A 22,508-nucleotide genomic window follows, 5' to 3' on the forward strand; every position below is an offset into this window, starting at 1 on the left:
CGTCTTCAACTCAGCCTGCATGCAGACAGTTATATGATTCAGCAAAACGGTATAAGGATTGAAGTACCAACCACATAACAAGTTATGCACTTGGCACTTGGGGGATAATGCATATTCGATCTTCATCTTTCAATTGCTTACAAAGTCCCAAGATCAATACAAGTATTCAACTTGGCACTTGGGGGCTAATGGCTATTTGCTCGTATATATTCTGATGCGGCGATCTCAATTACTTAAAGTCCCGGTTTAACTATGCTAAGTTGAACTGGCCCTTGGGGACTACATCAGTGAATTTCAAAGCATTAAGATTTATATTAGTAAGTCCCGGTTTGAAAGAAGATTACAAACCGGCCCTCGGGGGCTAGGAGCGTCAACAAGAATTGAAATATACAAGCAGGGAATAGCATACGGAAGTTACCTCATATTTATCTTTCATCATGTTAACCAGACCGGCTTCATAGTCACGACTGGTATACAGCCGGTTCAGGTAGCCGGAATGGATATCTTGGGCGTTCAGAGTAGCGTAAGTCGCCAGATCAGCATTCCACTTGCCTTTGCCAAAGGCAGCAAATTCTTCCTTGGCAGTATGTTTGGACAAAGCGACAGGATTGCTTGGCTCTGTATGGCCAATGCCAGTAATGACAACCTCATCATCCTTGGCATCGCCGGTTTGCACTGGAGCTGTTGGCTTGTCAGTAGGCTTTGCCGGACCGGTGGATTTCTCAATCGGGATGGAGCTTGTGGGCTGATTGACAGGACTTGAGGTATCAATAGGTCTCTCTTCAGCAATAAGATCGTCGTCTTGCTGCGGTGGATCATTGGGTATATCCTCAGGAATAGCCGCTTCAAGATCTGGTGTTTTGCCCAGTTCAAGGACGGCATCCTCTTCGGCCGCTTTGTCCAGGCGAGCCTTCTTGCTTGGCCTAGGCTTGGCCCTGAAAGGAATAACAAAATCAAATACAGCATATGTTCCAAGGTGATGTACTGCAAATATTATGATAAGTATAGCTTACCCAAGCACCGTTTTGAGCGGTGGCAGCTGAGTAGCCGATGACTTGCCGGAGGATGAGTGGGAAGTAACCTGGTAATCAGAGTCAGATGGATTAAGAGGTTGACGAAAGCAGCCCGCTTTAGGACAAGCACTGACAAGCAAATTAGAGACCTCTGAACGGCGTTTCCGAACCGGACTGTTCGGTAAACCGGCGGAGGTAACTACCTGGCCGCTGTGCCGGGTTGTGCGACGGGCTTCGTGCTGTTGGGTCTTCATAAGAAATTTGGGATCCAAATAAGCAAGCGGATGAGAAAATTTAACTTTCCGGTTTGCCTGATGGATTTTTAGTGAAGGCAAAGGTTCTGAATCGGAAGAGAGAATAATTACCTCTGCAGCATCAGCATGGTTGGCTTCGGCATCATCCTGACAAATATCATCATCAATAGGACGCATGAAAAATAAGCCAAGTGAATCAAGCCCTACCTCAAGGTCCGGATTATCCACATCGTCATCAGGGGCCGGATTAGAGGATGCAGTGGTTCTTTTCCTGTGGGCAGTCTTCTTCACAGCTTTAGTCTTTTGCCGGGTTGCTTTTTCTGGTTTGTCTGGTTTTTCTGGTTTCTCCTGTGGCAGTTTCTTGCTCCAAAACGGATCATTGCCCTGGTTACACAGACACTGATATTAAACAATGACCAGATATATCAATAACAGATTCAGCAAAAAGAAAAATCAAACTCTTACAGCTGGCGGTTTGTTGGTGGCACAGAAGGGAAGCAGGCCGGTTTTAGCACAGATGTGTTCCGGTTCATTCAGCATCTTATTCACAGCCTCTGTGATTTCTTCATCGGTGAGCTGGATGTTGGCATGTCGCAATGGGTCATCAACACTGCCAGTATACTCGCACATCAAACCGGAGCGCTGACTAAGGGGTAGTATGCTCCATGATATCCAACAGCGAGCGAGATCAACCACTGTTAAACCGTTGGCCATAAAGGCTCTGAGCTTGGACATTTGAGGAGCGTATTTGCTTCTCTCCTTGGCAGTCAACCTTTGCGGAAAGGGGTGTGTATTGCTAAGCTGCTCCGGTCGAAAGCCACGCAAAGGATTTTCACCAGCAGGGGAGGTGTCTTTACAATAGAACCATGTTTGATTCCACTCTTTGGGGTGGCTATGCAGCTTGGCATGAGGGTATGTGACCTCTTTCCTTTTCTGAATCGCCACACCGCCCAATTCCGTATTGTAACCATCAGAAAACTCAGTATGGCGGTTTAGATGGAAACAGTCTCTGAACAACTCCACTGTGGGCTCCTCTTGAAAGAACGCCTCACAGAGCACTTGGAAGTGACACATATTTGTAACAGAGTTGGGACCAGTGTCTTGTGGGTGGAGTTGAAAATCGGCTAAAATGTCCCGGTAAAATTTAGAACCGGGCGGCTTAAAGCCCTGGGCTAAGTGATCTACGAAAATGACGACCTCTCCTTCTTGAGGTGTGGGAGGGCATTCTTTGCCAGGAGCCCTCCAATGGATGGTATCTTTGCTACCTAAGGCGCCGATCCGGACTAAATCGTCCAGTTGAGCCTCTGTGACGCGAGAAGGAACCCAGTTGCACTCATATACTTGCTTGGCCATGATGAAATCTACAAGGTAGGTGATCCCGGTTCAAAAATGCATTGATTAAGGTACATTGGTATGTGCAATGTTAAACCGGAGACAGATCTATCTAAACCGGAGTTTTATGAAGCAACAACATCTGGCGGTTCAACAAGGGGACTAATGGTATATACCGATTTGGCATTTTTTTTCTACAAAGTTAAACCGCCTGGTCTAAACATTGAAGCAGATGAGTAAGTTTACATAAACAGATTTCACAAGACTTCTCTACAGCGACGGATCTGAAGCAAGTTCAGAAAAGAAGGAAAATATTCAAGGTTCAAAAAAGAACAGTACTGAATCAATGGGCAGAGATACATATAGATCTATGGTCTTGAGGCATGAAACTGAAGGCGGATGCTAAAACCTACCGCTACGCAGAGCAAGGATTCACAGATGCATCTAGGAGCTATCATATGAACATGAAAACAGGCGATGAACACTAGAAGAACATGAAACCCTAGAGCAGATCTGTGTTGAAAAGAACAGAAGACTTACTAGAGATGAGAAAGACGCGGAAGGTTGCCGCGGTGCTCTGGTGCGCCCAGGTTGATGCAGCGGCCAAGGTTGATGCAGAGGTTGACGGTGGCGGCGGAGCTCCGAAGCTGGGCGACGCGAGGAAGACGAAGCAGAAGGGCACGGAGGGGAAAAAGAAATGAATGACCCTTCGGTCCTACTTATAAGGCAAGGGACAGGAGTCAGGCGCGAAAATCAAGGGACCGTGGGTTTGGAAACGAAGATGACGCCTTAATTGTCGCAGACCTACTAAGGTCCTTTATAACAGGTGACGTCACGCCGGTTTACAACGACCAGAGAAGATGACGTCACGGCGGTTCAACAAACTACAAGGAGATATTGAAAATGAAGATTTTGCCAAAGGATTGACATGAACATGTTCAAATCAATCTGGGGCCTAATGTTGGGGATATCACTACTAGGCGTAAACCGGCCTATCTGGACCGGGTTAACTTCGTCAGTAGTTAAGTACGTTAAAGCCCAAGAAGGCAGATGAGGGCTCAAGGCCCATAGCCGGTTCAAGGCCTGTAGCCGTAAACCGGCGTTAGTATTTAACTTGTATTGTAAGTTAGGAATAAGTAGAGACCAAACCGGACACATCTATGAGCCGGTATTGGGACTCTGTGAACCGACGGGCGTCACCCTTGTATATAAGGGGACGACCCAGCGGCGGTTCAAGGACAACAGACAACAACTCGAGACATAGGCGAAGCTTGTTTGCTCCCTGGTCATCGAAACCCCATCAATTCCATCACAACTAGACGTAGGCTTTTACCTTCATCGAAGGGGCCGAACTAGTATAAACTCTCTTGCGTCCCTGTGTCCGCTTTAACCCCTTCAAGCTAACCCGTCGCGATGGCTCCACGACTAAGTCCTTTCTCTAGGACATCTGCCGTGACAAAACCACGACACCTATACTTATGGGTCATCATCCAACAAGACTTGGCACCTCGTGCAACCACCAAGAAATTGCAATCTCATCGACTGCAAGTGGGTCTTCAAGCTCAAACAGCAGGCTGATGGCAGTGTTGAACGGTACAAGGCACGTCTTGTTGCCAAAGAATTTAAACAACAATTTGGTGTTGATTATGCAGAGACATTCAGTCCTGTCATCAAGCACGCAACAATTCGCCTGGTTCTTTCCCTGGCAATCACCAAAGGTTGGTGTCTTCGGCAGCTTGACATACAAAATGCTTTTCTTCACGGTGTCCTTGAAGAGGACATCTATATGCGCCAACTGCCGGGCTATGTTGATAAAGCACTCCCTCGCCATGTCTGCAAGTTGGATAAATCCCTCTACAGTCTCAAGCAATCCCCTCGAGCATGGTTTTCTCGTCTCAGCTCCAAACTATTGGCCGTTGGTTTTCGTTCGTCTCGGGCAGATACCTCTCTCTTCATCTACGAGCAAGGGGGAGTAACTATGTACATGCTCATCTACGTCGATGATATCATCCTGTCCAGTTCTTCGGCTAGTGCTGCTCAAGATCTTATTGCCGCGCTTCGAAGAGATTTTGCGGTCAAGGGCCTCAGAGATCTCCACTATTTTCATGGGATCGAGGTAGTGCGCTCTCAAGACATGATGGTGCTTAAGCAGACCAAGTATGCTAGCGATCTCTTGAAGAAGGAGGGCATGATGAGCTGCAAGCCGGTTCCAACTCCAATGTGCACTTCCGAGAAGTTGAGCCGAGACGAGGGAGCAAAACTTTCAGAAAAGGAGACGACTAGATACAGAAGTGTCGTTGGGGCACTTCAATATTTGACATTAACTAGACCCGACATCAGCTTCGCCGTGAACAAAGTGTGTCAGTACATGCACTCACCTACAGAACAACATTGGGGAGCAGCCAAAAGGATTCTTTGATATATCAGAGGAACCATGCAACTGGGCTTAAGATCAGCAGGTCCTCCTCTTCCTTGTTGAGTGCGTTTTCGGACACCGACTGGGCAGGCTCGGTAGATGATCGACGTAGCACCAGTGGTTTTGTGGTGTTCTATGGAGGAAATCTAGTGTCCTGGAGTGCAAGAAAGAAAGCGACTGTCTTCCGGTCTTCCACGGAAGTAGAGTACAAGTCACTAGCCAATGCCACATCAGAGATTATCTGGTTTCAATCGTTGCTTCGTGAGCTAGGCATTACTCAGCGACAAACACCAGTCCTATGGTGTGATAACCTGGGTGCTACGTACTTGTCAGCTAACCCGGTGTTTCACGCTCGAACAAAACACATCGAAGTTGATTTTCACTTTGTTCGAGAACGAGTGGCTCGGAAGGACCTTCAGATCTGGATCGTGTCAACTCATGATCAGTTAGCAGATGGACTGACGAAAGCGATCAATGCACAACAACTCAGGCGGCTCTGCAACGATCTCAATCTTGCAGGATGAGATCGAGGGGGGGTGTTAAGACTACCATGTTATGCATATCCCACACGATCTGTGATTAGTAGTTGCTGTGTATAGGAGATCACACGAGTTGTCATATCAATCAGTAATTATGTGATTTATACTGATTGATTGTAATACTTGTTGTACAAGCATAGTTGCATATAAATAGAAGATGGACTGGTGGGTGATCACCACGGGCATCATTCCTAATCCTAGCATCTTTCACATGTGATCGTCACAAACTGATGCCTTCTCGGGGCAGCCCCCCAACATCTTAGGTGACAGTTTGCTCCGGTTTTAGGTGATGCAGTTGGGTGTCACAATTCATTTCCATTTTTTGGGATGGTTCCCAGTATCACACAAAATGTTGAAGGAGTTAGTGCAAGGAATTTCAAAAAAAATCCGAGGCTATAGGTTTGACATCCATGATCTTGGCCATGGCAGAGTTTTAGACATACTCAAGTGAAATATGTTTTACCTATGACTTGAGTTCCTCAAATCGATATCCAGTGATTCTTTTTCCTACATGATCACATTGATATTGTCAATCCCACAGCGTGAGATTTCTATGTTGCTTTCATATTTAACATTTCTGTATCACAAACATTTTTTGCAAGAAATGGGTAACTTTCTTAACATACAATATATGATGCTTAGCACTATAGTGTGACATGATATATAAATACATCTTCAAGCATGCACACTAACATATCATGATACACGTATATACCATTAAAAAGTACTTAACACTACTTAATATTAGTGTATGCCTACACCATAATGACATGATGTCCGATAGCACATCTAGAAACGAACATCTTGTCTTTACAGTGCACTAGCAAGATGCCCGTGCATTGCATGGAACATCAAGATGCATTTGTATGAGTAGTTTATCTTCTGGGAGAAAAGGATGAATGAGGGAAAGCCTTATCTGCAAATGTGGAGAAGAGTACGGGTAAATTGTCATAGTTTCCTTCCTATCCATTAGATATAGATCGGACGGCCTATATTGCAGGATGGCAGGCACACCATCATCACCAACTCTACTTTTTATAAAAGTAGAGACAATTAGTTTAAACAGACAACAAATATTTCATACATCGGCACGTCATGACCAAAAGTATCACGAGTAGTGGAGCATCAACAGACAGTAGAGCAGCAGGACAGAACTACTCTTCATCAAATATTTCAGATTCATCAAGAATGGTTGTGATAAAGAGAAAAAAAACCATCACTTCTAGGGTGGATCACAAAGATCAGTTTGTTTCCAACTGCCATTTTGTCCTTGCACCCATTCATGATGGCACGTCCATCTGTTTCTACTGACATAGCATAGTAAGTTGTCGAATTATATACAAGCAAGATTAGTTCAAACATCAACAAGTAACTGAGAGTATATACTATCTGGAGTCAACTTTAAATTGCTAAGTATGTTTAAGAACGCTTACACTGATGGATGATTGAAACATTGTTAGAATCCACGGTGATTTTAGGAACATGTATGTTAATATCAAAGTATAACTTGATACCAACATAGAATTTGTAGACTTTGGCAAATTATTTCCAAGTTGGTCCACTGATAAATGTTTGCCCTTTATAGTTAGCGATATAACAATAGAAAAGAAAGTTATTTTATCAGTTGTGGTGTAACAGTTGTCATCTAAAATGATGGAACTAACAACTCTTCGGACTTGTTCTCTTGCAAAGCATGGAATGAACTATAAAAAATTAAAGGGAAACAAAAATTACCCTGCCATGACATATAAATTGCGACATGGCTTTATAAGAAAATATATTGTTCTATTCGTCAGAGTTCTTTATTTGCGGAGTATGTGTGAAAATAACTACATATACCAACAATTTCCCAATTTATAAAACTTATGTCATGGTGACAACCTAAACAACCACTTAAGTACTGGACTAATAGTAAAATAGGTTGAAGTAACTAACAACAAATTAGCCACACCATGTTTTACAAAACAGCCTATAAAAAAACATGTTGGCTTATTTTCGAAGCCCTCCTCAAAGCCTGATGCAGAAGTGCTTCACATGCATTACATGGCCATTGTTGCACAAACCCTTGGTTTCCAAACACTTTAGGCACTACAAATCCAAACCATCAATTCAATAAAAATGTATTTGGAATCTTATTCGAACGGGATTCAAAAAGATCAATAAATATTTACCTGTTTTTTGTCTGGGTGAATCAGCCGGCCTAGGCTTTCCAGGGGGTTATCAAGGTGGTGGATGACGATAAGCGGCGGCGACATGTGATAACCCACAAGTATAGGGGATCGCAACAGTTTTCGAGGGTAGAGTATTCAACCCAAATTTATTGATTCGACACAAGGGGAGCCAAAGAATATTCTCAAGTATTAGCAGCTGAGTTGTCAATTCAACCACACCTGGAAACTTAATATCTGCAACAAAGTATTTAGTAGCAAAGTAATATGATAGTAGTGGTAACGTTAGCAAAAGGTAATGATAACAAAAGTAATGTTTTTGGTATTTTGTAGTGATTGTAACAATAGCAATGGAAAAGTAAATAAGCGAAGAACAATATATGGAAAGCTCGTAGGCAATGGATCGGTGATAGAGAATTATGCTGGATGTGGTTCATCATGTAACAGTAAACAGTCATAACCTAGGGTGACACAGAACTAGCTCCAATTCATCAATGTAATGTAGGCATGTATTCCGAATATAGTCATACGTGCTTATGAAAAAGAACTTGCATGACATCTTTTGTCCTACCCTCCCGTGGCAGCGGGGTCCTAGCGGAAACTAAGGGATATTAAGGCCTCATTTTAATAGAGTACCGAACCAAAACATTAACACATAGTGAATACATTAACTCCTCAAACTAAGGTCATCACCGGGAGTGGTCCCGATTATTGTCACTTCGGGGTTGCCGGATCATAACACATAGTAGGTGACTATAGACTTGCAAGATAGGATCAAGAACTCACATATATTCATGAAAACATAATAGGTTCAGATCTGAAATCATGGCACTCGGGCCCTAGTGACAAGCATTAAGCATAGCAAAGTCATAGCAACATCAATCTCAGAACATAGTGGATACTAGGGATCAAACCCTAACAAAACTAACTCGGTTACATGATAAATCTCATCCAACCCATCATCGTCCAGCAAGCCTACGATGGAATTACTCACGCATGGCGGTGAGCATCATGAAATTGGTGATGGAGGATGGTTGATGATGACGACGGCGACGGATTCCCCTCTCCGGAGCCCCAAACAGACTCCAGATCAGCCCTCCCAAGAGGTTTTAGGGCTTGGCGGCGACTCCGTATCATAAAACGTGATGAATCCTTCTCCTTGATTTTTTCTCCCCGAAAGTGAATATATATAGTTGGAGTTGAGGTCGGAGGAGCTCCAGGGGGCCCACGAGGTAGGGGGCGCACCCAGGGGGGCAGGCGCGCCCCCACCCTCGTGGTTAGGGTGTGAGCCCCCTGGTCTTAATCTTTTGCCAGGATTTTTTTATTATTTCCAAAAATAGTCTCCGTAAAGTTTTAGGTCATTCCAAGAACTTTTGTTTCTGCACATAAATAACACCATGGTAATTCTGCTGAAAACAGCGTCAGTCCGGATTAGTTCCATTCAAATCATGCAAGTTAGAGTCCAAAACAAGGGCAAAAGTGTTTGGAAAAGTAGATACGACGGAGGTGTATCAACATGCAGTGACGATCATCCGCGGAGATGATAGAGGTCAAAGGGCGTCTGAGATAGTCGTGGACTAGAGGCGGGAATTGGGGATTGGGTTGGTGGGTGGAGAAGAAGCCCATGACCTTGGCCATTATGGATGCACACCTAACCAGTGGGATGAGAGTAGTATATTGATCGTATGTCACATGTTGCTATTGTATGAAAATTTAAGGTAGCATGTAGGCTAGGGTGGCATTGTCAATGCCGTGGTGACCGCCTGAACTGAATGTCAGTGGTGTACTGAATGATTTGGTTTGGGTTCCTCCTTAGGCAATTGTGTGGCTCTTTTATAGAAAACATCAGTGGGTATAAAGTGGTGACCACATGAGGAAACAACTTGTACTGCTAATATGGATTTTTAAATCCTGAACATGGTTCTTACTAATGCATCAAATTGGATTCCATTTGACCGAAGCTTCTACAAATGTAAATATTTAGATATCGAAAGTCATGTGTCCTCATATAAGGACAAACGGATTAGATGAATCTATGCCACTGATGAACTCACAAATCATAGCATGTGAGGAAAACCTCATAAGCATTTCTTTAAAATAAACAAAAATGTGTTTTTTGGCGGAAAAGAATGTGTATATATAGTTGGGCCTATGTAGGCGGACACAATTATGTAACAAGCCCGTGATCCGGTGAGAGACGAAACGCTAGTGTAGTGGATCTGAGAGACCTCGTTTTCTTATGAAAAACCCCTTTCTTAGAATAGAAGAATCTCGATTTGTCAAGTCTCATGATCATATCATGATCTATTTTTATTCGAAGAAGATTGAGACGAGTTTATTGCAATCAATTATAAGAATAAAGAATAATTACTGCATTTCACAACCGATTTTTTTCTCTTTTTATTTCGTTCCCATATAGCGCTTCAGGCACCCGTTTGTCTCGATAGCGCCTGAGGCCGCTCGTATGGGCCGGCCCTTATAATCCCTCGCTATTGTTTCCTCCCCTAGTTTTTTTTCCTATTTTCTATTAGTTAATCAGTTGACTGTTGACCATCAGAAATAAAAAAATTGAAATTTTGAAAAAGGAACAAAACAAACAAAATCGCAATATAAAAAAGTTCAAAATTTTGAAAGTAGTTAGTAAATTTGAGAAAAAACACCAAATTTCTATAAATGTTTGAGTTTGAAATATTACATAAAATTAAAATAGTTGCAAGAAATAAAATAAAAAATAGCAAAAATGTAAAAAGTTCTTGAATTTGGAAAAGGTTCATACAATTTTAGAAAAAGCTCACGAAATAGAAAAAAGTATAATGTTTTGAAAATGATTCGTGAATTTGGAAAAGTTTGAATTTAAAAATATAAAAGTAGAAAACAGAAAGAAAAGATACAAAAAAACTGGACAAGACCCAGTCCAAAAACTCAGACAAAAAAATAGGAAGCTTGAAGCTTCGCAAAACCTGGCTGGAAAGTTTTTCTTTTCAGGGGTAACCGGGCTGGAAAGCTAGTAGAAGCTTCTCAAAACAACAGCGAAATCCCGTTATTGGATCCTATATTGGCTGGCCCATTTGCTAGCGAGGTGGAATCGGCCGTGGGCCTATTAACTGGCGCCTTAAGCGTGTCTCAAAAAAAAAAAGTTGACGCCTTAAGCGCCAAATAGGAAATGCTTGGATCTGAATATTGCCTGACAAAGATGGTCGTTACCCAAAGAAACAGATAGCGTCATGTTGATAATCAGCAAAGGCGACATTGTCGCTGTTGGCTGATCGAACACATCTGTTTAGCATTTCGAATGATGTTTCCAATGCAAAAGCATATCAGATATGTCGGCATATGGCAACGCATGCAAGTCCGACGTACATTGCCAAGGACAATAGGACAATGCAGCATGTACATCCAATTAGGGCGACGGAAGTAATGTAGTCCTAATGTACATCTTTGCCTAGTTTTCCCCGTATGTCTTCGATGAGTGCAAATCGAAATGCCAACGACATTGGCAGATAAATACTCACCCGATCATCCGTACCTGACAAGCAAGAACCTAGGACATGACAGCCATGGTTTCCCCCGTGCTCTGGTCCGCGCTGTTATGCTGCCTCTACTCGGTCGCGCTTGGAGGCAACGAGCACAACTTCGTCGTGGTACCGGCTAGCTCCTTCGAGCCAGAAGCAGCATGCTCCACGTCGATCAGTTCTGAGCTGCCAAACCGTGCGTCCGTGCCCCTGGCGCACCGGCACGGACCGTGCGCGCCCTCGGGGGGCAGCGGCAAGCCGTCTCTCGCCGAGAGGCTCCGCAGGGACCGCGCCCGCGCCAACTATATCATTCGCAAGGCCTCGGCGCGCAGGAAAATGTTTTCAGCAGGAGACGCGAGCGTCCCGACGTTCCTCGGCGACTCGGTGGACTCGCTGGAGTACGTGGTCACCCTGGGCATCGGCACGCCGCCCGTGCAGCAGACCGTGCTCATCGACACCGGCAGCGACCTGTCGTGGGTGCAGTGCGCGCCCTGCAACTCCACGCAGTGCTACCCGCAGAAGGACCCCCTGTTCGACCCGAGAAAGTCGTCCACGTTCGCGCCCATCCCCTGCGCCACCGACGCCTGCAAGGCGCTCTCGGTCGACAGCTACGACAACGGCTGCACCAACGGCACGGACGGCGCCTCTCTGTGCGGGTACGCCATCGAGTACGCCAACCGCGCGGTCACCACGGGGGTGTACAGCACGGAGACGCTCACGCTCAACGCCGGCGTCTCCGTCAGCAACTTCAGCTTCGGCTGCGGCAGCAACCAGCACGGGCCCTACGACAAGTTCGACGGCCTCCTCGGCCTCGGCGGCGCGCCGGAGTCGCTCGTGTCGCAGACGTCGTCCGTCTACGGCGGCGCCTTCTCCTACTGCCTCCCGCCGGCGAGCGGCGGAGCCGGGTTCCTCACCCTCGGCGCGCCGAGCAACAACACGGCCGGCTTCCTATTCACGCAGAGGCGCCGCCTATCCCCAGAGCTCGCGACGTTCTACGTCGTCACGCTCACCGGCATAAGCGTCGGCGGGACAGCGCTCGACATCCCTCCGGCGGTGTTCTCCAAGGGCATGATCATCGACTCCGGCACGGTCATCACGGGGCTCCCCAAGACGGCCTACGCGGCGCTGCGCACGGCGTTCCAGAGCGCCATGTCCCAGTACCCGCTCCTGCCGCCGTCGGAGAACGGGCTCGACACGTGCTACAACTTCACCGGCAACAGCAGCGTCACCGTGCCCAAGGTGGCCCTCACGTTCAGCGGCGGCACCACCGTCGACCTCAGCGTGCCGTCGGGGGTTCTGGTGGAAGGATGCCTCGCCTTCAGGGGAGAAAGCTCCGACAACAGCGGCGGGATCATCGGCAATGTGAATCAGCGTACCTTGGAGCTCTTGTACGATTCTGGCCGCGGAAGCGTCGGGTTCAGAGCTGGTGCCTGCTGAGTGTGCGTCGCCCTCTTGCTTCGTTCAAGAGCACATACCACGCGAGTACTTTACTTTTTTTTCAAAGATGTGCCACATTCATTAAATAAACATTGAGTGGAAGTTTAACAAGTGAAGGGCACAACCCAAAATTACAAAAGCGTACTCTAAGGACATCTACAGCCGAACTCAGCAAATCCGGCCCCTCAAACGCCCGCGGACACGCCCCGGCGTGCTGGTGAGCACTCATCAGGCACTTCCTATATCCGCGTCTTCATACCCACGTGTCTCATATTCCGTCCCCTATTTTCATATTAAACCATGCAACATTGATAAAAACTATATAGATCATGAGCGGACATATAAATGCATAATCCGTTTATCACAAAATCACACCCAGATCATCAAAAGATAGTCAAAGTTCACATAATACACATAATACGGCGAACAAGTTCAAACTACAACTAAAACTTGAAATAAAGATGGATCTTCACTACTTTCGCGTCATCCCTCTGCCCTTCCGATTGCTGGCGCAACTGCAAGAGTCCGCGGCAGGAGGTGAGTCGACGTCGGAGCTGTCGGGCCCGTCGGAGGAGGAGGAATCGGAGATGACGATGAAGCCTTGCAAGCGTCGGACGACGCTGTCTTGCTGGTGCTTGAGCTTGGCCACCCTTGTCACCTCCCCCTCAGCCTCCGCCGCCTCCCGCTCAGATTGCTCAATGCCGAGCTGGAGCTGCTTGGCGTTGAGCCTCTGGAGCCGTCGGGCCTTCGTCTCCGCCTCAGTCCATGACCGGCGGCACACCCACTCGAAGAGACGGTCCTCCTCGTCGGGCACCCGACGGCGGCGGGCGGACCACGCAGACTCGTCGGACCCGCCCGCCGTATGCCTAGCCCTCTACCTCTCGTGGCGGGCAGTTCGTGCCTCTGACTCCGGAGTCCGCATCCACGATGTCTGCTGAACGATCACTAGAACCCAGCGCTGCCCGCGCAGAGCAACGACCGGAGGTGGAGGAGGCCGTCGGGCGGGAGGAGCATATCTGGAAGGCCTCGCAGATCCGCGCGCGGGGCGTAAAGGACCGGTGCCGGCATCAGAGCTGGCGTGACAGGCGACAGGGGACGTCGCACCGGACCCAGAGCTGCAGCCCGTATCGACCCGCGAGCGCTCAAGCGCGATACGGAGCGCAAGCTCCTCCTCTTCTCCGGAGCACGATGCAACACACAAAGAGAGCCCAAAAAAGTTATGTTTCCTCTTTCTCTCTCCAGGTGAATAGGCGACACGCAAGGAGAGCAGTTTCTCTTCCGAGGACGCACACCTGCCGGCTCCCTCCCTCAGCTCGTCGCTCCAATGGCGATGGCTGTGTTGGGGAGCAGGGGTTCCTTGGTTCGTGTTTGTCCAGGCTTAGTTTGTTCAGGCGACGTCGCTCGGTCGGTGCTGACGTCTTCACCAGGAATAAAAGCTTCCGGACCACCGCCTTGACGGCGTTCTACGACGACGTCGAGGAGTCGCAGATGTGTGTCCAAGTAAGGCCTTCAAGACGGCGGTGGAGGTCTTGTTGAGGGTCATGTTTCTTTGGCTTCGTCCACGTTGCGTCAGTGGTTCCTTCAACGCCACCATGAAGCCAAAAGTATTGGTGTTGGAGGTGGCCGGTGTTGCGGCAGCGTTCTCATCCAAGGTATGATAAAACTAGAGTTTCTTCAAAGGTGGAAGAAGGTTGTCAGTTTCTGGAGTCCTCGGCGACGTTGCCGCATGAAGACTTCAGAATCGCGATCCAAGAGGAGAGGAGATTTGCTCCGGCCGACAACCCACAGCGACAAGTGCGGCACCGTTCGCGGCAACTCTTGTTCAGAGGCTCATAATGCAGTTTTGCTGCTATGGCTTTCTCTTCTATCTTGACTTGATGGTGACCGTTTCTTCTCCTCTTCGACGGACGCTTCGGCGACAGCGGTGACGGAAAATTGTGGTCAGTTTTGTTGGTGGTTGCAAGGGCCATGAAGATTTTTTCTGTAAATTTTCCGTGCTTCTTGTAATTTTGCTTGCTGTGTTGTCTCTTTGGATTTCTCCTAAGATTTGCCATGTACTGTATGTTGTAATCTGCTGATGTTAGTAATATAAATGTGGTACTTTAAAAAAAGAAAAAGAAGAGCCAAATAAAACTACGGGCATTTGCAACAAAAATAAAACTCTTTAGAAAGAACATAAAGCCCACAAAAATATCTGACTTGCTATTTTTATTCGCTTATCTGCTTACTAAATCCTAATCCCCTCCGCTCGTCTTCTCCCCCACAAAATCAAACGCGCTGCTCCACTCCGAGCCGCGGCCATGGAGCTCGCCACCGCGGCCGTCGTCTCCACAGCCTCCATTCACCCCGGCCGCAGCCATTTCTCAACCCCACGGGCAGCCTCCTGGCCTAGTTCCTCGTCGCCGTCCTCCTCCCGGTCCCTGTCCACCTCCGCCTCCATCTCGCGGTCCCAGAGGCGACGACTCCCCGTCGCCTCGGCCGCCGTAGAGCTCCGCGAGGCCGCCGCGGGTGGTGGGGACTCCGTCCGCGTCATCGAGACGCCGCAGCCCAACTCCAGTGTTAGCCCCGACTCTGCCCAATTAACTGCCTCTCTGATTGTATATGAGTTGGAGAGCCACGCAGTTCTGCAATGTGGAACTTTGTCTCAGTTTGGTGCGATGCTTAGTGCTAGAGTAGGACCTATACTGATGAACCAATGCTCGATTGTAATGGCCGTGGTATGCTGCTTTGCAGGTTAAGTTCAGCGTGGAGGTGCCTCCCTCGATATGCCAGGAGTGCTACCAAACAACTCTTCTCGAGTACTCAAAGCGTTTCAAGGTACCATTTCTGTGCTAAAACCTGTATCAAATGAAGAAGATTAGAATTCGTGAGGACAAACATTATGGAAAGAGTTACAAAGCACAGCCAGGAATGTGGGCTTACACCGAAGTTTAACGGCTACATGTTCAGTAATCATGAATAAGATTGCAACATGTGTGTCAGTGTGTGCTACTTGCTTGCTGCACTGCTTAGCACCGAGAGCCTTCTTTGTCTGTGTTTTAGTCACAGGTGTTCTTTTGGGGTTTCGCCAAGTGTTCGATATTTTCATAGAAACCGAGCCCTGATAATTTTGTGTATAAATGAGATCTGATGCATTCACAAAATGGAAATACTCATGTAATCTAGTATTTTCAGCTTGCATCAAATTTTACAATCAGTTGATCATAGGTAAATCAGTAAGACCAGACGGTTCGGAAGGGGGAAAATAGATAATTCTACTTGGTGTCTGTGATGCTGCTCTATATTCTACAGTTTTTTATTGTATGCCCCTGCTATTCCTTCTTATCAGGTTCCTGGATTTCGGCCTGGAAAGATAGTTCCAGAAAATGTACTTTTAAACTACGTTGGACCACAACATGTACGGGCTGCTACAGTTGAAGCTATCTTAAGACATACACTTCCTCAAGCATTGTCCTCGGTATGAACTTCTTCCCAGTCCTATTTTACAAGCAATACCCTGATATTTAACACAATGGATTCTTTGTTTCCAACGATTCATGACAAGCAAAATTAGTTCTGGTAACCTGCATTTGTCTTGCATCATTATTATCAGAGTGATGATATAGTTGAAATTTTTGAAGTAGAGATTACCATTTCCTATGAACTGAACTGGCAGATCATCAGAGATGAAGCACTGTTTAACATTTTTGGCAGATATTTTGCTGAGAACATTTCTCACGGCAGATCCCTTCTCTGATGATCCAATCTCTTGCTGAACCATGACTTGTCTTTCTCCCTCTAAAAATAAACTATGTGCTATGTTATACTTTATATTACATCTGCTCAGCTGATATCGTCATCTTTTTTTTATAGGTAGAAGAGAGGGCATTAGAAGATTCTGTGCGCATTCTCACTAAGTTTGATGATATGAACGAGGCTTTCTCCCTTGACCATGTCTTTAGGTAGACAGTTACTACCATCTTGGTCTCCTGCTTATTTCATTATCTGAACTTATTTAAAATTGTTGTTTTGATCATATGTTTTTCTTTATACCAATTTTGCTCAGATATGATGTTGCTGTGGATGTTGTTCCTGAAGTCCGTTGGTTATCTGAAGACAAATATAAGAACCTCAAAGTGGTTATTGAAATAGATGAAATTGTTGATGCAGAAAAGGCAGCCGAGTTAGAGCTTAAGCGTCGTCGTAAATCTCTAGGGCTGCTTCGAATAGTACCTGACAGAGGCCTACAGGTGATTTTTTACAGTTGCTATAGTATGTAAATGCGATATTAATATACCATGAAACCTTTACCATGTGTTAGCTTTAGTTTATTCAGGACTCTAATTTCCCCTTTCAAGTAACCGGCAAAGTTTTGCAGAAATCGGCCAAATTTCTAGTAGTATCTGACAAAGTGACGAACTATTCTTCTTACTCCATATATTTGTGTCTTCCTGATTTTATGGTCTGCAGTCTTACGATGCCAACTTATACTATTAATACCGCTGTATTTGCTAGTGCCTGCATTATAGCTCAGGGCTATTATGGCTGATAGAGTGATTATTGTCTGGTTCTCAAAGGGAAATTGAGCCCTGGTTGTACTACCTGAGCGAAACAGTTCCAGGAGCTTCTTGATGTTACACCGTGTACCTTTTATATCTATAGATGTTTCCACTAGTTAGCATTATGATAGCTCAGCAACTTGTACTGATGGTCTGATAGTTGAATAAGTTAGCAATGTCATATGGCATCTACCGAAATTCAAAATAACAATGATAATGGGGGCAATAGCAAATGTGCCAACAGCGATAGTTCAGTCCAGTGAACACAATTGCTGGTTGATGATGAACATTAATCTTGCTAAGATCTGCCCAGATCAGATTCAGTGGCAATGGGTGCTCACTGAATCTCATGAAGATGAGATAAGACCATGAGGCTGGGAGCCAATACGGCCTATATCTACACATATTTTAAACAGGGGGTAATCTGGTCATTTTGAAGCAGATCTCATTGTTCTGCATTTGCCTGTTCTGGCAAAGAAGGTGGCAAGGCTTGGCTGACTACGGCTAGAGATTCCCTACTAGCATGATAACTTAGGAAAAAAATAATTATTCACAAATCTGCATCTTATTCTAGTTGAAACAGTTATTATATACAAAAGAGAGTTATGGGCCTAGCAGAAATATTGACCACAGCCAAGTCATCATGTACATATATACCCTTACAGTTTCCTTGTCAGTGTCAAACAGCATTATGACTTCTGTTGAAAAAAAACAGCATTGTGATTTTCATAATAAATAAAGGATGTATGAACTATGCGGCTTCCTTTTTTGGATTAGGCATGTTAGATTAAACTTATTTCATGGTAAGTATCAGTATAAAAGCATCCTCTTTTGGACCATGTAGGTAGGTGATCTAGTTGTACTGGATATATTGGCTGAAACTATCACGACCGACGGCTCTAAAGGTGAAAAAATTCCGTCAGCTGAGAGTACAGGTTTGTTTGTTTTTGCACAGCTGCATTCTGTTTTATTTTCGCAACTTCATCGTTTGCCTATTATGATAATATGCTGTTATATATTTAAAATATTTTCCCAATTGTCTCTGGCTTTGTACGCTACTTTGATTGCAACTGACTACTGTAGTGATGTGATTTTCAAGTCTACATATCCTCAGAATTCTCTTTTGTATACCAGAAACCAGATAAGATAGAATGCACACTATTGCTTTCATTCTATCTTGTGATGCACATCTACTATGATTACAGGGTTCCACTTGGACACAGAGGAAAATACTAATCTTGTTCCTGGATTTCTGGGTTCGCTAATTGGGATTCGTCCTGGTGAGACTAGAACTTTTCCTATTCAGTTCCCTGAGTCGTTTGAGCAGGAAACTCTACAAGGTGTCCGTGCCCAGTTTACTGTGAGTATGACTTCCTCCTAAAGACCGAGATGTATATACCTGCGTACTCCACTCTTATTACCAATTAGTAATCACATTATATTGTGCCTATATCACATGGAAGTCATTACACTTAGGAATTACTTTTACCGTCACATCTGTTAGTATGATTTTCATGTGGGAAATATAGATGCACATGTATATTAGTCCTGTTTGACTGCACATAAACTACGGTGACACAGTTTTTTGTTCTGTATCTATAGCTAGTGCTGGAGTTTTCATTCCCATTTTGACTGTATTATGCAGGTTGTCTGTAAAGAACTTTTCTTCAGAGAGTTGCCAGAATTGGATGATTTGCTTGCCGCAAAGCTCCTTCCAGGATGCAATACCATCGATGAGGTTTCTATTCTACCGCTGTACTATTTGTTCCACTTGGTAGTTAATAATAGGCATTGAAATCAACATCACTGGATATGTACCTGTTGAACCTGTTTTCTTTTTGGAGAAGTACTCCCGATTGATCATGGTTTGCAGTTCACCCTGCGAAATATTAGCTGTAAACTGTGATCATCATACGATACGATGGTTGATGGATTTTTTCAACTGTCTTGAAATCATCCCTTCTGATTGAAACAGGTCAAAGAACGAATTTTGGAAAGATGCAAAGAAGTGGAGAAGACGGCTATAGAACAAGCAACAGATAATGCAATCCTCGACCAACTGGGAAAGGTTGTGGTCTTGCTTCTGAAATAGCTTTTCAGTTCCGAATTATTATTTTTGCAGGGAGACCATCGATATGTTACCTTTGGTTCCATTATCAAATTCCTCTTCACATTCTCTCCAAGATTGCATAAGCTTGCACTAATGTTTCCATTGGTTTGTGTAGTTGGTAGACGTTGATGTTCCACGTTCCTTGTTTCAAGAACAAGGCCAACAGTTGTATGGAGCGAAACTTCTCCAACTTCAGGTACTGAACAAGCAGTTAACACTAGGTTAGCTTTTGTATCTTGCTTTCTCAATGTATTTATTGATTCCCGCAGGCCGAAAGGAAGCTAGACAAAGACCAGCTAGCATCCCTTTCAAGCGAGAAGTCGGTCCAGGAGTACCTAAAAGGTGAGAGGGAGAACATTACTAGGATCATTAAGCAAATGCTGGTTGTTGGTGAAATATTCAAGGCCGAAAATTTGCAGGTAAATAACATGATTGCTGTTCATTTGTGATTCGAGCGATAGAACCTCTACTTTTGACTTCCGGTCCACACATTCTTTGTCCATGCATTAACAACATATCACCGTGCAGTACTCGACAGACCAGCTCGTCAAGGAAGTCGAGAACTCTATAGAAGAGTTCAAACGCTATAATCAAGACTACGATGAGGGGAACATCAAGCAGCAGGTTCTTAACTGTTCTAATTTTTTTTTTCCTGATATTTTCAGTGCTGAATTCCTTCAGTTTGCTGTGGTCTGGCAACACCCTTTTGATCTTACTGTGACCTCGCTACTAAAATATATACGCACTAGATGATAGTTAAATCCCCACAGAAAAAAGGTGACTGTTAAACAGCCATGCCTAGTACTCGTATTAAGTGAACCAAGGCAGTGCCAAGGAAATTATCTCCCTCTACCTTTGCTTGTTCCCATGGCTGGAAAATCTCATTCTTTGTCTGTTGTGGGTTTGAAAACCATGCAGGTTCAGGATGTTCTGGAGGCTGCCAAGGTGCTGGAGTGGCTCAAGGAGAACTGCACGATCGAGTACATAAAAAAATGAGCGCGACGCTAGATGCTCTGTCAGTTTTCAAGGATGGCAGGCGTGCAAACTCTCTCTGGCCTACCTTGGTTTTGCAGACAGAAGAGTTTGCTTTGTTCATAGCACAAGAGAGAAGTCTCGTTTACATGTAGATGTCAAGTTTGCTCTATACGTACCGAGAGTGTTACTCTAATCCCGAGCTCAAATATCATAAACATACTCCAAGAGTACTATATTATGTGAGGTATTGTTTTCTCTTTACAGCGTTAAATTTCCATTTCTGCCAAGACATAACCAAGTTCGTCCTGACAAACATGCAATGGCGATAGTCCGCACAAATCCTTTGGATCCGATTATTCATGTGCAATCCTGAACTGGTCGATGGACTTGGTGCCATGGCCATGCTCTCTTCGGGAGCTCATGAACTCTGTCAGGGTGAAAGCCCGGTAACGCTGCTGCTTTCCCGCCGTCAAGAGCTCCGGGAGGGGCCCAAACAAGTCGGATTCCTGGCGCTTCGCAGGGTTAAAGAAGAGTGCAATGGACACCCTCGCATCTTCACAAGACTTGATCACCACCCTGTGCTCCACGCTCTCGTACTCATCATTTGAAACCACCTGAATTTTTTTCCATCCGCAAGTAAATCATCGTGGTGGTAGATCGGCAGCAGTTCACTTCTACAGAGCTGGAGGGACAACGCACCTTGAGCACGTCCCCGATGTTGACCAGAAGCGCGCCGGGCTCCGGCGGCACGTCGGCCCACCGTCCGTCGCGGAGGCGCACCTGAAGCCCTCCGACTCCGTCCTGCGCCAGGACGGTGAAGAGGCTGGGGTCCGTGTGCTCCAGGCCGCCCACCACCCGCGCCGGCTCCGGGCACGGCGGGTAGTAGTGGCACGCCATGAGCAAGCCTTCCACCTGCATCGCCCTCTCCAGCCGCCCCGCGCCGACGCCGAGCGCCTCCGACAGCAGCCCGGCCATCTTCTTCCCGAGCGCCGTCATGAGCAGCTGGTACTTGAGCAGCGCGTCCCGGCAAGCCGGCGGCAGATGGGCGAGGTCAGGCGCCGGAGGGCCGAAGCGGACCTGGAGCGTGTCGCGCCAGGGGAGGAGAGGACCGGCGGAGTTTTTGCCGGGCTGGATGGGGATGGTGGAGTAGGTGACGCTCCCGACGGACGCGGGCGTGTAGAACGCTGAACGGACGGTGAGGGGTAGCTCGTGGAAGGCCCGGACGGCGGACACCGCGCCGTCGACGGTGGCGGTGTCGACGCCGTGGTTGGTGACATGGAAGAAGCCGCACGAGCGTGCGGCGGCGCGGATGAGTGGCAGGCTGGATGAGTGCGGGAGTGCGAGGTCAACGCTTGGGATGGTGAAGATGATCTCGCTCTCCAATGGCGGTGGGGAGGGGCTGATGGTGCTGGGTACGAGGAAGAGCGGCGGCACGGAGGTGATTCCGGACTCGATGAGGCCGCGGACGCCGGCGCGGGCCGCCTGAAACTCGGCCAGCGCGACCGCGGCGTCGTAGTCGTCTGCAGCCATCTTTTGTTGGGAAGGAATACAGTTGTGTTGCCGGGCGAGCTGCGTTTCTTCGGCTTTGTTGCCAGCCTTGGCCAGCGTTTCTTTTTTCTCGTGTGGGATTTTTTCCCATCACATTTGGATTTGTTACATCATTGGTGTCGGGGTAAAAAACGGTAGACCTCGGAGTAGGGGTCCCGAATTGTAGATCTTGGAAAGATGGTAACTAGAACAAGGGAGGCGATGTTTATCCAGATTCGAACGCTTTTAATGAAGGTAAAACCATACATCCTGCTCTTGTTTATATTGATGGAGATGTTACAATTACAGAGGTAATCTACCTCGAGATCAGATGTGTTCTAACTCTAAGGTTAGAAGAATAAGATTGTGTTGATGTCCCCTCTACGGGCTAAATCCATCGACTTATATACAGGTCGGGTAGGGTATCTAGGGTTACAACTTATAAGGTCGGTATCCTGATATGGAGGCGGCGAAAGAGGTCTTAGAGTATACGGCAAGTCTTCAGGAGACGTGGTCTTATCTTCTGCCCAACATACATCCCCTGGGGTCCATCTTACGGAGAATGAGGGCCCTTCGGCCCAAGCCGAAGTGTATGGACGGGCTAGGTTGGTACCCCCTAGCCCAGGACACCGTTAGTAGCCCCTGAACGGACCTTCGATGCCGATGACTGTTGGAGAACATTGCATG

At 46.3% G+C, this 22,508-nt stretch overlaps 3 protein-coding genes across 3 annotated transcripts; 2 read left to right on the forward strand and 1 right to left on the reverse strand.

Annotated features, from left to right (window-relative positions):
• Window positions 1-11,270: 11,270 nt before the first annotated feature.
• On the forward strand, window positions 11,271-12,671 carry LOC123149884 (aspartyl protease family protein At5g10770-like). The gene has a single exon (XM_044569657.1). The coding sequence runs from the start codon at window positions 11,271-11,273 to the stop codon at window positions 12,669-12,671; it is 1,401 nt and encodes a 466-aa protein (XP_044425592.1).
• Window positions 12,672-14,896: 2,225 nt separating this feature from the next.
• Window positions 14,897-20,555, forward strand: LOC123150488 (trigger factor-like protein TIG, Chloroplastic). Its single transcript, XM_044570332.1, has 13 exons — window positions 14,897-15,229; window positions 15,405-15,488; window positions 16,000-16,128; window positions 16,524-16,612; window positions 16,717-16,900; window positions 18,054-18,144; window positions 18,415-18,569; window positions 18,855-18,947; window positions 19,185-19,277; window positions 19,435-19,515; window positions 19,589-19,738; window positions 19,848-19,943; window positions 20,238-20,555. The coding sequence occupies exons 1-13, from the start codon at window positions 14,972-14,974 to the stop codon at window positions 20,313-20,315; spliced, it is 1,581 nt and encodes a 526-aa protein (XP_044426267.1). The 5' UTR covers window positions 14,897-14,971; the 3' UTR covers window positions 20,316-20,555.
• LOC123150489 (1-aminocyclopropane-1-carboxylate oxidase homolog) lies at window positions 20,494-22,081 on the reverse strand. The gene is made up of 2 exons (XM_044570333.1): window positions 20,994-22,081; window positions 20,494-20,908 (listed from the first exon to the last, which is right to left on the reverse strand). Exons 1-2 carry the CDS (start codon window positions 21,822-21,824, stop codon window positions 20,648-20,650), a joined length of 1,092 nt encoding a protein of 363 aa, XP_044426268.1. The 5' UTR covers window positions 21,825-22,081; the 3' UTR covers window positions 20,494-20,647.
• Between the last annotated feature and the right edge of the window lie 427 nt (window positions 22,082-22,508).

Source organism: Triticum aestivum, chromosome 7A (genome assembly GCF_018294505.1).
Source record: "Triticum aestivum cultivar Chinese Spring chromosome 7A, IWGSC CS RefSeq v2.1, whole genome shotgun sequence".
Classification (NCBI taxonomy): Eukaryota; Viridiplantae; Streptophyta; class Magnoliopsida; order Poales; family Poaceae; genus Triticum; species Triticum aestivum.